Below are 17,660 nucleotides of genomic sequence, written 5' to 3' on the forward strand. Positions count from 1 at the left end.
TTGAGGCAGGTTAATAAGCAGCTTGTGACCCGAGTTCCAGTTCACATAGTTCAATTAAATCCCAATTAATCCTGCTCAGACCTAATTTACTTTCATTCTCATACATATGCTTCTCTCTGCTTTAGAGATGCTCTCTGCTGATGTTCCCCACTGGCAGCAGTGGAATAGCCAAGGCTGTCTGTGAAGAGAACCAATACTTCCTTCTTGCTGCTCTGGAAGTTTTGAAGCCAAGATTCTTTCCCAGCCTGGTGTAAAGAACATGAAAAGAGCCCTTTGGTGCCTGGGTGCCAGGGAGGGTCGAGTCTCCATGTGGTGATACTTAAGGAGAAAGCAATGAGGCTGTAGGAGGGGAGGAGGTGGTCGCTGCCTCTGTTCATGGAGGTAGTTCTTCCAGGAAGGTGTTCTGTTGCTCACAGCGTGTTCCTGCAGGGATCAAGATGACTGTATTGATTTTGTTTGCTTCTGAATCTCATGAAGCATCAGACTGACTGCAGCGAGGAAGTGGGATGATGAATGGAGAGTGCTGGCGTTTGGATCCTGTCTGCTTGTTTGGTGATGAGGTTGGCTGCCAGGTTTGGTGCTCTGAAAGGATCTGACCCTCCTCATCCTCAGACCAGAAGGGACGATTTGGCTGGTGCCGTCCCATAAGAGATACGGAAGCAAACCAGTGTGGCTTTGAGCAGTTCTTCTAAGTTTATGGAGTGGTTTTGTGTCTTTTGTTAAGTGGATCAGAGCAGTCGCTGGTCAAAACGTCCCTTGTTTGGGCTGGCAATTACAGGGTGATGATCCTGTTGGTTTCGCATCTCTTCCTTTAAATTCAGCTGCTTTTCCCATCTTTCATTCTTGGTCTTCCCAACTTCACCGCCCACCTCGATCTGTCACCACATATCAGTGCTGTGCAGTCCCCACCTCTGATGATGTTCACTTCCTTCCCCTCAGCTTGTGGGGTTTCACTCGGAGCCTGAAGGCACTTGTGTGGCTCTGGAGCTTTCTGCACCCTGTGTGAACAGCAGCTGGCTGCAGCCAAAGGCCCTCAGACTGCAGCTGAAGCAGAGCCCAGTTGATTCTTGCACAGCCTGGGTCCAACCCACCTGCCAAACACAGAACCATGCTGCTGTGTGAGAGCCTCCAGGCTGGAGAGAAGGATCCCAGCATTAGTCCCCCTGCTTGGCAAACCTAAACCAGTCCTAAGCTCATAACCATGAGTTCCTGATGCTGGCCACGCTAATTGCTTGCTGTCACACCCACACTCTTTGCAAGTCTGCCAAGCTCAGTGATTGTAAAATGATAGAATTCCTGAGCTGGATGGTCCCTGCGAGGACCACTGAGTCCAGCTGCTGGCTGCACGCTTCAGTGGCTCCAGGTGGGGATGGCAAAAAGCTGCTTGAGTGAAAAGATCAGAGCAAAGGGCTCTGCTGCGTCTGTCTGCGACTCAAACACCACCTTTGTGTTATTCATAGTAATAATTCCTACAAATATAGTTGGAATTTGCAGCGAGCAAAGTGCAGCTCACCTCAGGAACAGAATCAAAGGCTGGCACAGTCTGGAGCACACACCTCTGCCTGTTTTGCTGTTGCCTGGGAAGACTGCAGCTTGATGACGTCCAACAGCAAGGCAGTTCTCCTTCAGCAGGTATCTTCTGAACTCACAAGCACCTCTGCACTACAGAGCGGCCCTGTGTTAAACAAGGATGTCCATCATTCACACTGATTTCAGATCTGACATTCCTCTCCTAGCACCCAGGACCAATGCTTAGTCACTTCCCCGTGAGGAGGAATGACTTAGCATTAGGTAGTAGATGAGAACAGGATTCTTTCCTATGTTGCTCCCTTCAAAGATCAATAACCACATGCCGCACGTGGGTAACAAGAGCCAAACAGGAGCCATTCCATCCCAGACTACACCTGCAGATATCTCCACAAGGTCTGTGTGAAGAGTCTCACAGCTGAAGGCCCTGGGACTGCTCTTCCTCTTTCCAAACACATGGTAGCTGAGGAAAGCTCCCTATTAGCTGAAGAGACCAATTTCAGGACCTTTACTGACTGGAGGAGCCACTGTGGGACACAGGTGTCCTCTCCCACTCACCCTCTCTCCACAGCCGGCCATGGAGCAGCTCTTGAAAAGATGGCGGAGCTGTCTAAATCAAACCCTAGCACTGACTACATAAACAAATACATGGACTAGCTGCATGAAGAGCAAGCAGCAGACATTGCAACAGCAAGTCAAATGCAACCTCAAAGATTTACTAACAAAGAGTCAAAATGCTACATTTCCATGGGAAGCCTAGAACAGATTGACTCAGGTGTGACAGTGGCTCCCAAGGCGGTTCTGCTCCACACATTGCTGGTGCACTTGCTAAGACACCTCATCTTTGTCTTTGGACACTGGGAAAAGGGGAAAACATATTTTGCTACTGGTATGTCATTCTTGGGAATGGGAAAGAAAGTGAGTGTGGGACTTGGGTCACATCACTGCAGCCTATGGAGACCCTTTGGGTGTGTAGCTGCCCTGCAGCACAGCACTGCCACTCCGCTGCTCCAACAACACCTACAGCAGCTGTGCACATAAGGATGGCAGATTACAGGGAGTGCCATGCGGGTGCTGCAGGGCTTCATCCCCTAACCCTGCAGTGATATATCAGCAGTGCCCAGCTGGCTTTGCTGCACATTGTTATCACCCGAGAGTCTGAAGACTTGGGGGAAAAGCTCAGCAGCTGCGCAGCTGCCGAGGTTCCATGTCATGCCCTGGCCTGCACACAGCCCGGCTCTCCCCACTCTGCTCTCCCAGTGTTTCCCGCAGCCCCTGTGCTGTGACCAACACAAGCGGGGCTCGGGCCCAACGCCCACTCACATCCCCAGCAGGCAGAAATATCACCCGACAGAATCCCAGCCTACCTGCAACCCCCAGCAGCAGTTCAATCCTTCATTTCTACACTTGTGCTTCGTAACACCAAACCAATAACAACAGGACGAGCATCTATTTGAGTCATTTTATAAAAGTATTTGACTTACAGAGATATTGTTACAGTTACCTGAGTATTGGAAATTACAATACAAGGAAATTTCCACAATGAATTTCATACAGTATTTTACCATCCAGTGCTGCTGGATGTTCATGTCCTTGTTCAATAGAGCATATATACACAAACAGTGATGCTGGAAGAAAATGAAGACACCACAAGAATCAGGGGCTGCAGATACCAACAGAACCAAGAGCTGAATTCACAGACAGAGCGCAGCATGTCAGAATGATGCAAACAAGACAATTTTAAAAGGCTTTTCTCTTTCAGTTTTTTTTTTTCTTTTTCTGGAATAGAAACACATTAAAATATCAGCTCCAGCTGCTTGATCAGATGAAGACATGGCACATTTACTGTGCAGCTTCATATAGGAACACCTGAGCTACCTGGAGCAATAAGGCTTTGTCAATTTGTCCATCAGCAGCTCAGCATCTCATTCAGTTTTTCATGTCATTTTCATAAGGCAAAAATCGAAACAGAAGTTATTTTCATGCTTGAGAATTGGGATTAATTGGCAGCTACATACAAGTATGTATTTGTTATGCAGTATGAATTCACACAGACCAGGTTGCTCAAGCAGTGCTGGGAGCAGTAAAGTCATTCATCTCAGCTGGAAGTCCAGTATAACCTGGGGTAGCAGATGCTGTGGGGTTAACCACAGCATCCACGGGATGTTTCCAAAACATAAAGAACAGCAAAGTGCACCAATGGTTCATAGGAACAACGTTTTATTTCTACAGAACATGCTATAGAAAAACCAAAAGACTTAACAGAATCACAGAATCACAGAATTGTAGGGGTTGGAAGGGACCTCTAGAGATCATCGAGTCCAACCCCCCTGCCAAAGCAGGCTCCCTACACCATGTCACACAGGAAGGCGTCCAGGCGGGTCTTGAATATCTCCAGAGAAGGAGACTCCACAACCTCCCTGGGCAGCCTGTTCCAGTGCTCCGTCACCCTCACTGTAAAGAAGTTCTTCCGCACATTTGTGCGGAACTTCCTATGCTGTACTTTCATCCCATTACCCCTAGTCTTATCCCCACGCACTACTGAAAAGAGACCAGCCTCGCCACTATGGCTCCCACACCTCAGGTATTTATAAACCTGGATCAAGTCCCCTCTCAGCCTTCTTTTTTCAAGGCTAAACAGACCCAGTACCCTAAGTCTCTCCTCATAGGGGAGATGCTCCAGGCCCTTCACCATCTTAGTGGCCCTCCGCTGGACTCTTTCCAAGAGATCCCTGTCTTTTTTGTACTGGGGAGCCCAGAACTGGACACAGTATTCCAGATGAGGCCTCACCAGGGCAGAGTAGAGGGGGAGGATCACCTCCTTCGACCTGCTGGACACGCTCTTTTTAATACACCCCAGTATGCCATTGGCTTTTTTGGCTACAAAGGCACACTGCTGGCTCATGGTTAATCTGTCCTCTACCAGGACGCCCAGGTCCCTCTCAGCAGAGCTCCTCTCCAGCAGGTCTTCCCCCAGCCTGTACTGGTGAATGCAATTATTTCTACCCAGGTGCAAGACTCTACACTTGCTTTTGTTAAACCTCATCCGGTTTCTTACTGCCCAGCTCTCCAGCCTGTCCAGATCTCGCTGAATGGCAGCACAGCCTTCAGGTGTATCAGCCAATCCTCCCAACTTCGTGTCATCAGCAAACTTGCTGAGGGTGGTCACTATCCCCTCATCAAGGTCGTTGATGAAGATGTTGAACAAGACCGGACCCAGTACAGACCCCTGGGGGACGCCACTAGTTACAGGCCTCCAGCCAGACACCGCACCGCCAATGACAACCCTCTGCACTCTGCCAGTCAGCCAATTCTCAACCCACTTCACCGTCCACTCATCTATCCCATACTTCCTCAGCTTTGTTATAAGGATGTCATGGGGGACAGTATCAAAAGCCTTACTGAAATCAAGGTAGACTACATCTACCGCCCTCCCCCTGTCCACCCAGCTAGTGACATCTTCATAAAAGGCCACCAGGTTGGTCGAGCACGACCTACCCTTGGTGAACCCATGCTGAGTACTCATGATAACCTCCTTATCACCCAGTTGTCTGGAGATGGCATCCAGCACAAGCTGTTCCATCACCTTCCCTGGGACAGAGGTGAGGCTGACTGGCCTATAGTTACCTGGGTCTTCCTTCTTGCCCTTTTTGAAGACTGGAGTGACATTGGCCGTCCTCCAGTCTTCAGGCACTTCCCCAGTTCTCCAAGACCTCTGAAAGATTACAGAGAGCGGCTCAGCAATGACTTCCGCCAGCTCTCTCAGCACCCGCGGATGCACCCCATCAGGTCCCATGGATTTATGGACCTTAATGTTTCCTAGGCACTCACGGACCACCTCTTCCCTGACTAAAGGGAAATCTCCCATTCCCCAGACTCTCTCATCAACCTCCAGGGTCTGGGATTCCTGAGGGAGAGCCCTTTCACTAAAGACAGAAGCAAAGAAGGCATTCAGTATTTCCGCCTTCTCAGCATCCCCTGTTACCAGAGCGCCCCCCTCACCTAGTATGGGGCCCACATTCTCCCTAGCCTTCCTTTTGCTGTTAACGTATTTAAAAAAGCCTTTTTTATTATTCTTTATCTCCTTAGCTAGATTCAACTCCAGGTGGGCTTTGGCCTTCCTGGTTGCATCTCTGCAGTCCCTGACTACATTCTTGTATTGTTCCCAAGTGGTCAGACCCTTCTTCCACATATCATGTACTTTCTTCTTTCCGTGGAGCTTGCACATGAGCTCATTACTCATCCACGCAGGTCTCCTTGCACCTTTTCCCGATTTCTTAGTCACAGGGACGCACCGATCCTGAGCTTGGAAGAAGAGCCGTTTAAACGCTAACCAGCTCTCACAGGCCCCCTTGCCTTCTAGCACCCTGGCCCATGGGATAGCCCCAAGTAGGTCCCGAAGGAGATCAAAGTTGGCTCTCCTAAAGTCCAGGGTAGCAATCCTACTTTTTGCTTTGCTTCCTCCACTCAGGATCTCGAACTCCACCATCTCATGGTCACTACATCCCAAGCTGCCCCCAACTTTTACTTCCTTAACAAGTCCTTCCTTATTGGTGAGAATAAGGTCCAGCAATGCCCCACCCCGCGTCGGTTCCTCTACCACCTGCATCAGGAAGTTATCTTCAATGCACTGCAAGAATTGTCTGGACCGCGCATGCCTGGCCGTGTTGGTCGTCCAGCAAAAATCTGGATAATTGAAATCCCCCATAAGTACCAGTGCCTGGGAGCGTGCCACTACTTCCAGTTGCTTATGGAAGGCCTCATCAACCTCCTCCTCCTGATCAGGAGGCCTGTAGTACACACCCACAACAGTGTCCCCTTTGCCAGCCTGGCCCTTGATTCTCACCCACAAGCTCTCAACTTCTACATTACTCTCGCCCAGGTGGAGTTCAATACATTCTAGCTGCTCTCTCACATAAAGAGCAACTCCACCACCCCGCCTTGCCAGCCGATCTTTCCTAAAAAGCACATAGCCCTCCATGACAACATTCCAGTCATGCGAGCCGTCCCACCATGTCTCCGTGATCGCAATGAGATCATGGCCACTTGACCGCACACAGAGCTCCAATTCTTCCTGTTTATTCCCCCTGCTTCGCGCGTTGGTATACAGGCACTTGAGAGAGGCAGCATCTCCCCACCCCTCTCCATGCCTTTTAACTCCATTGTCTGCACCCAGCGAGCTCTGCTTTGAGTCTTGAACTGCCGCCTCAGACCCAGCGGCCCTCGTTTTGTCCCCTTCCCCCATCCTACCTAGTTTAAACACCTGTCAATAAGTCCTGACAGTTCCTCAGCTAGAACCCTCTTACCCATTTGAGACAGGCTGCTTCCATCTGCCGCTGTCATGCCAGGTGCCGAATAAATTGCCCCATGATCAAAAAAACCAAGACTCCTATGTCTGCACCAACTCTTTAACCATTTGTTTAAGAGGTGGGGTTTTAGGCCCAACTCAGTATCCCTCCTTGCCACTGAAGGTACAGATGCAATAACCACTTGCACACCTGTTCCTTCGATTACCCGCCCCAGTCCCCTGAAATCATCTTTGAGAGCTTTCAGGCTTTTTTTACTAACTTCTTCACTGCCAGCCTGAACTACTAGCAGGGGATAGTAATCAGAAGGTCAGATCAGACTGGGAAGTCTCCCAGCAATGTCCCTGACCCGTGCCCCGGGGAGGGAGCACACCTCCCTGCGGGTAGGGTCAGGCCGGCATATAGGGCCTTCCATTCCTTGCAGAAGGGAGTCACCTATGACGACTACCCTTCTATCCTTCCGTGTGGAAGAAGTTTTGAGGTGCGGGTGTGTCCGCTTCCCCCGAGGCACCCTCACAGGTGGGGCTGATTCCACATCTGTATTCACCTCTCCCTCGGGTTCCAGGGCCGCAAATCTATTTTGCAGAGGCACCTGGGACTTGTTGGCTTACAAAGCAAAACGTGTAAGTAAACATTATTTCAGACTTCAAGAACGTCGCCAATTGAACACACTGGCAGGTTTACTTTACTGCTTGGCCAAATGCAGCGTTTCACAGACTGCTTTTCCCATCTGACTCTTAGTCTGCAGTACATTAAAGTAAGTTCTGGTGCTTGGGATATCCAGCCCCCTTTCCCCATCCAATACAGCAGGAAAGACACAAACACACCACTTAAATTAAAGAAAGAAAACAAGGAGGAAATGGAATCCGAGACTGCAAAAATATATACAAGCATTTATCTTTTTCCTGAACTAAACATTTCAACCATAACAATATTCAACAGCCGTACCCTATAGAACTAGGGCTAAGGCTATTTCAATTAGAACTGCTTTGTGTTTTAAAAATATAGGGCTGAAAGCCTTTTGGGTGATATTTATACATCCACGGCATGTCTAGGTTCCTTATGTGAATCAGAAATCATTATGCAGAACATAAACTAGTTGTCTTAGCTTAATCTTGCATTATCCTGTTTAATTTCATCTCTCCTGTAAATATGTTAGATAACTAGGTTTCACTGTCAGAATTAACATAAACAGATTATTCATAAGGCTTTTTTCTTCTCCTTCTGAGCTGTATACAGTAAAATACCCATCCAGTGTTTTGGAATAGGCAGATCTTCCTCCTAGTAAAACTGTGAAGCAAGAATAGCTTTCACCGCCAGTGAGAAGGTTTATGAAAGTGCTCGGTAGAAATCCAGAGTTTACGTGGATAAAACCTCAGGATAACATCCATTTACTTACACGCTACTATTGTTAAATAATCCAAGTCAAGTCTACTTTACTATGAAGTGTGCAACAAGCAGAAGAAGCGAAGAAGAACATCACACTGAGTTCACATTCTTCAAGGTGCAAATCGCAGCTATTCCTGCCCAAAACCTTCTGTTTCTTCAGTTGCAAATAACAGCTTTTCCTTCAGCTGCTCATAATTCTTATAGGCTGGAAGGTCCAAGCGATTGAAACTGAAAACAAAGAGAAACCTTAAGTATTGAACAACAGTTTAAACCACCAAAAAATCCATTAGGAACACAGGCATATGAACTGTCCTGTTCAGAAGGAAGACTGCATTTGTACCCTCTAAAACACCTGTATCTTGACATTCATTTGTCTATGAAAGTGAGAGTTAAAGCACAACAAGCACCTGAGCAGCGATAACTTTCCAGAACTGGCAATGTATTTAGCAAGAAGTCTCAGCTAATCTCTCTTCTGTATCTGAAAATTAATATCTGAGCATCTTCACAAAGCACCAGCATAACTGAGAAACTGAGCAGAAGCTACATTTTCTCCAGCCAAGAGGAAGCATGAGCGTGGCTATTTATTTTCATTGCCAAGATCGAGCATGGTGATAATGAAAGATCAATCCCAAACTCTTTAAAAAAAGGACAACCTTAAGTACTAAAAGTAGCTTTACGTTTTTAGTGGTGTGCAAATCCATGGCGTTTACAATGGAATCAGCTCCACAACAAAACTGCTTTTCAGAAGTTCAACTATTAGTCAGCAGAGCTTACTGCCATAACCCAGTGTTTTGCTTTCACACAGTCTCAGACACTTCCATAACACACCCACTTCCTAAAATCTCAAAGTAGATTTCCATCCATAAGAACAGAACCACAGCAGAGTTTGATCCTTCGTACTTACCAGGTGTGAATTCCAGGTAACCAGTTTTCCTTTCCAACTTTCTCAATGCAAAATTTTTGGGGTCTGTTGCTCCCTGTACAAAAATCAAACAATGAATTCTTAGGTCGAACTGCCCGTGTATACCAGTAGGTAATACATGACAACAGCGCGTGAAAACAAGACTATAACTACTTGCAGAGCACAAAGACATTTGTCTCTCACTACATCCCTCTGAAGAAATCCACGTAGTGAAATGCATAAATATGAAGCGGTTTTCAAAGAAACTCATCCACTGAATCACATTGTTGGTTTGGTACTGGAAAGAATCTCTGGAGTTTACCTAGTCCTTCCACTCTGAGCAAGCAGGGATACCCAGAGCAGGCTGCCCAGCCAGGACCACGTCCAAACCATGGATCAAGTCACTGATGCAAGGCGTGTTCACATTCCCTCCATTCATTTTTCTGTCACAGCTCTACCAATATGCAAGACTCAGAAAAGATTCCACATATATTCATTAAAAAATACACTTAAAAACACAGTTTGGTCCTTATTAAGAAAAAAGGAAATAACATGAGCATAAAATGCATTAAAGAGGGCTCGTTACCCATGAGGTCAGCAAATCCTCCCACTGGTAATCTGCACGTTCCAGTAACGAACTGTAGAAGTCTCATTCTCTTCTCATTATCTATTTCTTTCACAAACTGAAAGATAATGTGTCCAGGTGTGGAGCCCTCAGTACAAAAAAGATATGGAGATTTTGGAAAGGGTCCAGAGGAGGGCCACAAAGATGATCAGGGGGCTGGAGCACCTCCCCTATGAGGACAGGCTGAGGGAGTTGGGTTTGTTCAGCCTGGAGAAGAGAAGGTTGCGGGGTGACCTCATTGCAGCCTTTCAGTTCCTGAAGGGAACTTATTCCCAGGAGGGGAGTAAACTCTTCGAAAAGGCTGATAATAGCAGGACTAGGGGAAATGGTTTTAAGTTGAAAGAGGGAAGATTTAGGTTGGATGTTAGGGGAAAGTTCTTTACTAGAAGAGTGGTTAGGTCCTGGAACAGGCTGCCCAGTGAGGTTGTGGATGCCCCGTCCTTGGAGGTGTTCAAGACCAGGTTGGACGGGGCCATGGGCAACCTGATCTAGTAAAGGCATATGTTTGGTGGCCCTGCTAGGCAGGGGGGTTGGAACTACATGATCCTTGAGGTCCCTTCCAACCCGGGTGATTTTGTGTGATTCTGTGTGTGATAATAATTAACACTGATGTAAAGTTTAATATTTATGTGATCACTTCCCCATCACCCCTAGGACAGCTGGATTAGCAGTTATCATTTACATTTACATGCTACTTATCTGTTGAGTAATTCTGACTGTTGCTCACTAAGCTGTAGCTGTGTTCTTGTGAGGAAAAAAGAAGTCTACAAACCTGCCAGATCCACAGTATCTTTCTGCTGGTTCTGGTATCATGCTGGTAGATGGTATTGCTTCTGCCAGTCATTCAGATCAATTTCTTGCATTCCACATGGGAGCACCTTTAGGGAAGAAAAAGGATCATGAACATGGAAACTACAAGCTACTACTTTGCTTCTACAGCAAGACTATTGTACTTAAATACTACTGTACTTCAAAGACCCGCAATCACAGTACGCTTGGTTTTAATATTAAACTTTTAAACTTCCACAGCAAATAACATCCGTTCACAAAGAAAATGTAGAGTGGCAACAAAGGAGATACCCCAGTCATGAAAATGAATGTATTTAGACACATAAACCATACTTTCTCATTGCCTAACTGTACCATTCTGTGCTAGAAATACGATGTTCTGCTGCAGAGTATAATTTGCAGAGACCAAAAGCAGCTAAAACCTGCTCCACTCTGTAATTTGACCATCTGCTGATATTTGGTTCTTATCTTCCTTGCTTTCCAATTGTTCACTCTTTAAACACACGCAAATCACATGGTCAAGGATTACAAAAACACTGTTAGCCAAAAAATTTATGCTGGCAGAATCTTAACGTTAGAAATGTGTCTAAGTTGGTTGCAAAGAAGAAAGTGAAGAACAACACAGTAACCAAATATTAACAGATACATAAGGCTTCTCTCACACATCTTGAAAGCAGAACCGCCAGCCTTAATGAACTCTGCTCTTCAGACTCTGACTGAAATTCAAGTATTACGTGTAGCAGCCTGGATCTGGCAATAGTCAAAGAACCCTTTACCTCCAGCTCCTTAGCATCAAAGGACCGCAGATACTGCTGGGGCAGAATTTCATTGAAGCCTTCAAAAGAAGCTTGTGTCTGTTCCTCAGTGCCTCAGGAAAGTCTCCATTCTGCTACCAGCCTGGAAAAGACACAGAAGGATCATTTAAAACAGGCTACGCCACAGGGATCATGAAGTGGTTGACTCCAAAATCTTTGGTGTAAGGAAGAAAAAAAAATTACCACCAGAATTGTCACCATGGACTTTTAAAGAGAACAAACTTTAAGCTTCTCAGGGAGCAAATTAGCAGTGTCCCCATGAATTCTGCTTTCCAGCATCCAGGGGCTCACAAGAGCTTGTCATTTCTCAAGAAAAACCTTTTGAAGCCTAGGAGCAGGCAATCCCACTGAGCCACATGCTGAGCAAGTGGCCTGGCTGAAGAGGGAACACCTGGAACTGGGGCAGAAAGAGAAAGCGGAAGCAAGGTCTGGTTTCAAAGGGAGAGTACAGAGCTGCAGTTCGCATCTGCAGGGAGAAAACAAGAAAAACCAAAGCTGTACTTGAGTTCACATTGAGCAGTGCGGTATGAGACAACAAAAAGGCTTCTTCAAGTTTGTCAACAGCAAGAGGTGGTCAAAAGAAAACACAGGACTGATACTTGGAGTGAAAGGTCACCTCACAAGTGAAGAGGAAGTGGTAGAGACATCTAATTCCTTTCCTGCCTCAGTATTTAACAGTAGCAAGAGATCTTGGTTTGCCTGGACCTGAGCTGGAGGACCATGACTGGGGAAGAAACAACTTTCAATTTGCAGATATTACAATTGTAGGGATCCAGCTGTACCAGCTGAATGGGCCCTGGTGGGACTCACTTCATAGTACTGAGGGAGTCAGCAGATGTTACAGCTGGATCCCTCCCAATAGCTCACCAAATGTCTTGGCAGTCTGGGGAGGTCCCTTTGAAGGTGGCCAAAATCACACCCATCCACCAGCAGGTCATAAAGGAAGAGCCAGGACACTACAGACCTGCCAGTCCAACCTCAGTCCCTGGGCAAGTGATGGAGAAGTTTGTCCTGGGGGATATGGAAAGGCATCTATAAAGCCATTACCAGCCACAGTCGACATGGGCACACAAAGGGAAAGTCCTGCCTCAGTAATTTGATCTCCTCTGATAAGGTCACCTGCTTGGTGAATGAAGGGAAGGCAGCAGATTTCACTGTTTTAGATTTTGGTGAGGCCTTTGATACAGTTCTTTATGGCAGCCTTCTAGACAGATTGTTTTACTGTGAGATAAACAAGATCACACTATGCTGGGTGATGGACTGGCTCAATAGAAGAGCTCAAGGGGCAAACGGGGCTACATCTGGCTGTGTACAGTTACCAGTGGTGTTCTATGGGGCTCGACTCCAGGGTCAGTCCTGTCCAACATTTCTATCAACCAACTGGACACAGACATTCATCCTCTGCAAGTCTGAGAATGACACTGATCTAGGAGGCGCTGCTGATTCCCTGTTGGGATGAGAGGCCTTGCAGGGGGTCTCAACTGATGGGAGTACTGGGAAATCAGCAGCAGCATGAAGTTCAGCCAAGAGAAATGCTGGGCTCTGCAGCAGGGATGGAGCAGTGCCGGACTCCAGCCAGCAGCTGGAGCAACTCAGTGGGAAGGGACTGGGGGCACTGGTGGCAGCAGACTCAGCAAGGGCCAGCAGTGTGCCCTGGCAGCCAAGAGGCAAACCACATTTTGGGGTGTATTACACAAAGCATGACAAACAGGTCAAAAACATGAAGCATGAGAGGCTGCAACATGCTGTCAAACGCTAATTAACCATTTCTACTTTGATGAAAATGAAATGAGGAAAGTGATTTTGCACATTACAGCATTGTGAAAGACAGAACTGTTTTTCTTTTATTGTCTCAAAGTTTGCTTTCGTGAGGCCTTTCTGATGATAAGACTCTGACAGGCAACTGCTAACTATCCAGGAGGGTGAATGGTGGGTGTTATCGTGCCATCCCTGCTTAGGACTGCAAAGATAAGCAGGAACAAGACAAGCAGTCTTTTCCAGGGGTGCTGCTGGGAGGAGCAGACCCCTGCAGAAGGTGGTAAATCTTGTGTCTGGCAACAGAGACCTCCAACCCTTGCTGGCTTATCTGTGGGACAGGAATGTCAGAAAAGTTAGTTTTAAATCATTTTACAAAGAAAAACCCCCACCGAAATGGGGGATAAAAGGCCCTCGCTAAACTGGGGACTTTGGAGACAAACTCCCAAAGACACCTTTGACGGAGAATTCCCTAAGGGGGAAACTTCGTCGGAAGAATCCCCGGGACCGGCTTGCTGCGGAGCTCCCTGGCTGTCTCCCATCCCCTGCGGCGATTAGACGAGTTCCTGAGATCGTCGGACCTACTGTGTACCTCGCTGGACCCACGGTGGTGACTATATCTCTTTTGCTATCTGCAAAGACTCCTTGCTTATATTTCCTACTTTCTCTATCGCCTACCTTCCCTTCCCCATCTCCCTAAAAACGGCTAGGACGTTAATAAACTGGTTGGACCAACATTTGAACCGTTGCTTCTTAATCTCACGCCGGGTATACACATATCAAAGAACCTTGCCTCCCTCCTACAAATTGGAGCGAGACATTTTTATTGGCGTAGTCGGCAGGATGCCCGCCGTGAGAGTGTTGTCCTTCCAAAAACTCCAAAATTTTTCTGTATGTACCTCCTGGTTTTGCAAGGAGCGACAATTTTGTTAACTTAAATGTGATCACCTCTCCAGGAAGACCGCTCCATATTCTGAAACTTTACTGCTTATGTGTTTACCTCTCGGGGACGTATGAATTAATTTTGACTATTTACTTTTGTTTTATACGTGTTTGCCTCCTCGGGAAGACTATTTCGCATTTTTGTGGTTTAAGTATCTAGTAACGTATTTTGGAATTTGAAAGTTTTGTGTGTGCACCTCTTGGGGAAGTGAGGAAGTAATTTTTTGACGTTTGTGCCTCTCCAAGAAGTTTATTCCTTTCTGAGAAACCTAGAAGTGTTTTGTAACTTGTGTGGCTTTAAGCTTGAAGTTTTTCTGGCCTGACAGGGTAGCCAGGAGCGATTTAGGCGTTTACACTTTCTTTGTAAGTGTTGATTGGGCTTCTTTGTCTTTTGTGAAAAGGAGGAATGATTGTAGCATTTGCATTTGTTTGATAGGTACGTGCCTCCCTAGGGAGGGGTAAGGAGTTAAGTGTACCATTTCTTCCCTTAGTGTAGATCTTTTAGGGTATTGAGAAATGAGTGAAAGTATTGCCACTACGAAAAGTGAAAATGTGCTATTTGACCTTTTAGAAAAGCATGGTGCTCGGCCCTCTTTATCAGGGGTGGATTGGGCACGACAAAACTGGCATAACTTGCAGAGTGTTTCCGACCGCATTTGCGTTTTACAATATGAGGCTCATACTCGAGCCGGGAAAGGAAAATCGTTTATTTGTGCGGTACTCGGTGCTGCTTTAAAAGCTGCCGTGGAGTTCCGAGATGAAAAGCATTCGGCAGAAACCCAAACCATACAAGCATTACAGGAATCAGTTAAAGTAATGCAAGAATTGGTAAAAACTCTGCAGAATCAAATAGTGAACCTTGAGGAACAATTACAAAGAGAGCAACATAATACAGTCTTGTTGCAAATGGCTTTTAAGGAACTATTAACATATAAGAATACTAGCAATACTGCTGTCCATAATTTGCCTCAAGAGAAAACTTTTCCTCAGAAGGAACTACAAGGAATAAAGGAAGGGCTTGGCAAATTAGAGGACTCGCCAGCCCAGTTGCGTCCTTTGATAAAAACTGAATATACATTTGATAACAGTGAGGATCTGGACCCTCAAATGAATGTTAAAGAAATTCCCTTCTCTGCCACTGAATTGGCAAAACTGAAAAAGGATTTTAGCCGCTCTCCAAAGGAATCAGAGACGGAATATGTGTGGAGGGTTAGTCTCACTGGTGGAGACCAAATACTGTTAACTGAAAAGGAAGCTGAAGGTTATTGGGGGCCTGGAGTATTTTTAACTACTGGTAACAACCGTGCTCCTTGGTCCCTAACGCAGAGGGCTGCCTATTGGGCAGGTGGTCTTAACCCTTTAGAAAGGGGAGACCCGCTTGCTATTAATGGGACAGTTGATCAATTGGTTGAAAGTGTTCAAAAAGCTGCTTGTCTGCAAATGATGTATGATAGAAAACTGCAGCCACATCATGAATCACCTATGATGATGCCTGTTGATCCTGAATGGATGACTCCTTTAATCAGGGGGCTTCCAGAATCACTGAAACCTATAGGCATACAACTGCAAGGAAAGGTACAGGCTGTGCCTCAGGGAGAAAGAACCCGGGCAGCATTAGGAGTTGTAACCTCTAACCATTTGCAGTCGGGATATAAAGTATGGACATGGGGGGAGGTTGCCCAAGAGTTGATTAATTATGAAAGGAAATATGGGCCTGTGGCTTCTTCCAGTATATCTGAACCAGAGGAAGTAAGGCTCGCAGCAACCACCCTTGCTCCTAGACCACCTAGTCCAAAGCTCAGTGGAACTGTAAGGGTCTCACTGCCAGTAAGAACGGGTAGGCGAAATATTGATCATAAACGTAATCGTCTCTGGACATTGGGCTGGCAAAAGGGTGTTCCACGAGATTTGATGAATGGATTACCCACAGTCAGGTTAGAGAAATTAGTTAACTTGTGGCCAGAACAAAAGCTCAAGGAAAGCTGATGCTTTCACCCCCTCCCCCAGATGAGTGGGAGGTGGGGGGGGGGGAAGGCAGTGAAGGGTGGATGTTTATTAGAAAGCTCACAACAAAAGGAGATCCTCGATTTAACACCTTCTGTCCCAAGGCTTCCCCACTCCTGCCAATTGCCCCTGTGAGTCACAATCCAGTTGTTGATAAGCTAGGCAAACAATTATCTCCCTGGCCAGCCTGTGTCCACTGACTCAGCTAACATGAGGCGTTTCCCTAACCTTAATGAAATCCCTTAACAAATATCCTTAGAAGGCTAAGGACACCCCGAAAAAGGAATGTAAAATATACTCCTCGATGGATTGTTCTCTCATTTTTTAATTGTATTAACAAAGCCCCAAAAGGGCAAGTTGTTGTTTTGTTTTATTTTACAGAAGATCCCCGTTGGACCTTCACTGAACAGAATGACTGATAGCTGACTTTAACCATTTGTGTTTTGTGACAGAAAAATTGAAGATGTGATTGTGCTAGAATTCTGAATTTACCTCTCTTATTACATATTTTGGTTGCAATAGTATTATGCTTTTGTTTGTTGTTGTGGATTGTGATTGCTATCAGTCCTTGGATCTGTTAAAACTTCACAATTTGGTTCATAGTTTCTTTTTCAGGTCATTCTGGATTTCTGGTACTTTCTGCACAGTGATAACCGTTCCTTCTGATCCCTTCCTTTACCCCTTTTTGTCAAACTGATTGTGGTTTGCATGTAACTCCTCCATAGTGTTTCCAAATTCCTAACAAATTGGGAAATGAGCCAAGGGACCTATCTAATATCTGTTAGATGTGGTAAAAAATGAAATCTATTTTAAAACCCTTTGCACTGATGTTTTTCAGTGTCACATCAGTCAAGGAGTTCCATACAAAACATGGTTGTTGGAAAATGTCTAAGTTTTGATAAGAGATGTGTATGTTTCTGGGATTATCCCTCTTATGGTTTATATGTGGGGTATCCCACACACTGTTCTGTGAAAAGTTCGGTAAACTATAACAGTACTCTAACTTGCCAAACTAGTATTTATATCTCTCAGTAATTGAACTGCTTTGGAAATGCTCAAGTGGACAGCAGCTGACACAAATACCCCTATTTATTTGTTTTACTTGTTTATTTGATACTATTGGTTATTGTCACTGTCTTTGTGATTTTTAAATGTTTATGGTATATGTAAGTATGGATTGCTAAAGGAAAGTTATATGGTACTAAGGGTGTTGTGAAAACTGAAGGACTGTGTTGTTTGATCTGTGGGTTCTGAAGGGAATGGGACAAACTGCTTTGATGGTATAAGAACTGTTAATGATACAGAAGTATAATTGAGGGTATGTGGATGGAGCTTGGAAATTGTATAGAAAGAGGGATTGTAATGAAAGAATTGGGAAGAATAATAGCAGCTGCACTAGAGCAGGACCTGAAGATCCCAGGATGAGTTTTGCCCCCAGTGGACTGAATGCAACATGCACATAGCAGTGTAAAGATGTTTGTTTTCTGGTAGATACGGGTGCATCTCACTCTGTACTGCATCAAGAATTACTACCCTTAGATGATTTTTGTAACAATAGTAGGAGTAGGTCAACAAGAAAAAGTTTACCAATTAAATAAAGGAAGCTA

The 17,660-nt window shown here is 45.7% G+C and overlaps 1 protein-coding gene across 1 annotated transcript; it reads left to right on the forward strand.

The window, feature by feature from the left end:
* The first annotated feature begins 13,481 nt into the window (after positions 1-13,481).
* Positions 13,482-17,277, forward strand: LOC146754514 (uncharacterized). Its single transcript, XM_085527450.1, has one exon. It carries the CDS (start codon positions 14,566-14,568, stop codon positions 16,033-16,035), a length of 1,470 nt encoding a protein of 489 aa, XP_085383576.1. The 5' UTR covers positions 13,482-14,565; the 3' UTR covers positions 16,036-17,277.
* Positions 17,278-17,660: the final 383 nt, after the last annotated feature.

The sequence above is a fragment of the Coturnix japonica genome, chromosome W, assembly GCF_054131305.1.
Source record: "Coturnix japonica strain WE chromosome W, WE-NBRP24, whole genome shotgun sequence".
In the NCBI taxonomy this organism is placed as follows: Eukaryota; Metazoa; Chordata; class Aves; order Galliformes; family Phasianidae; genus Coturnix; species Coturnix japonica.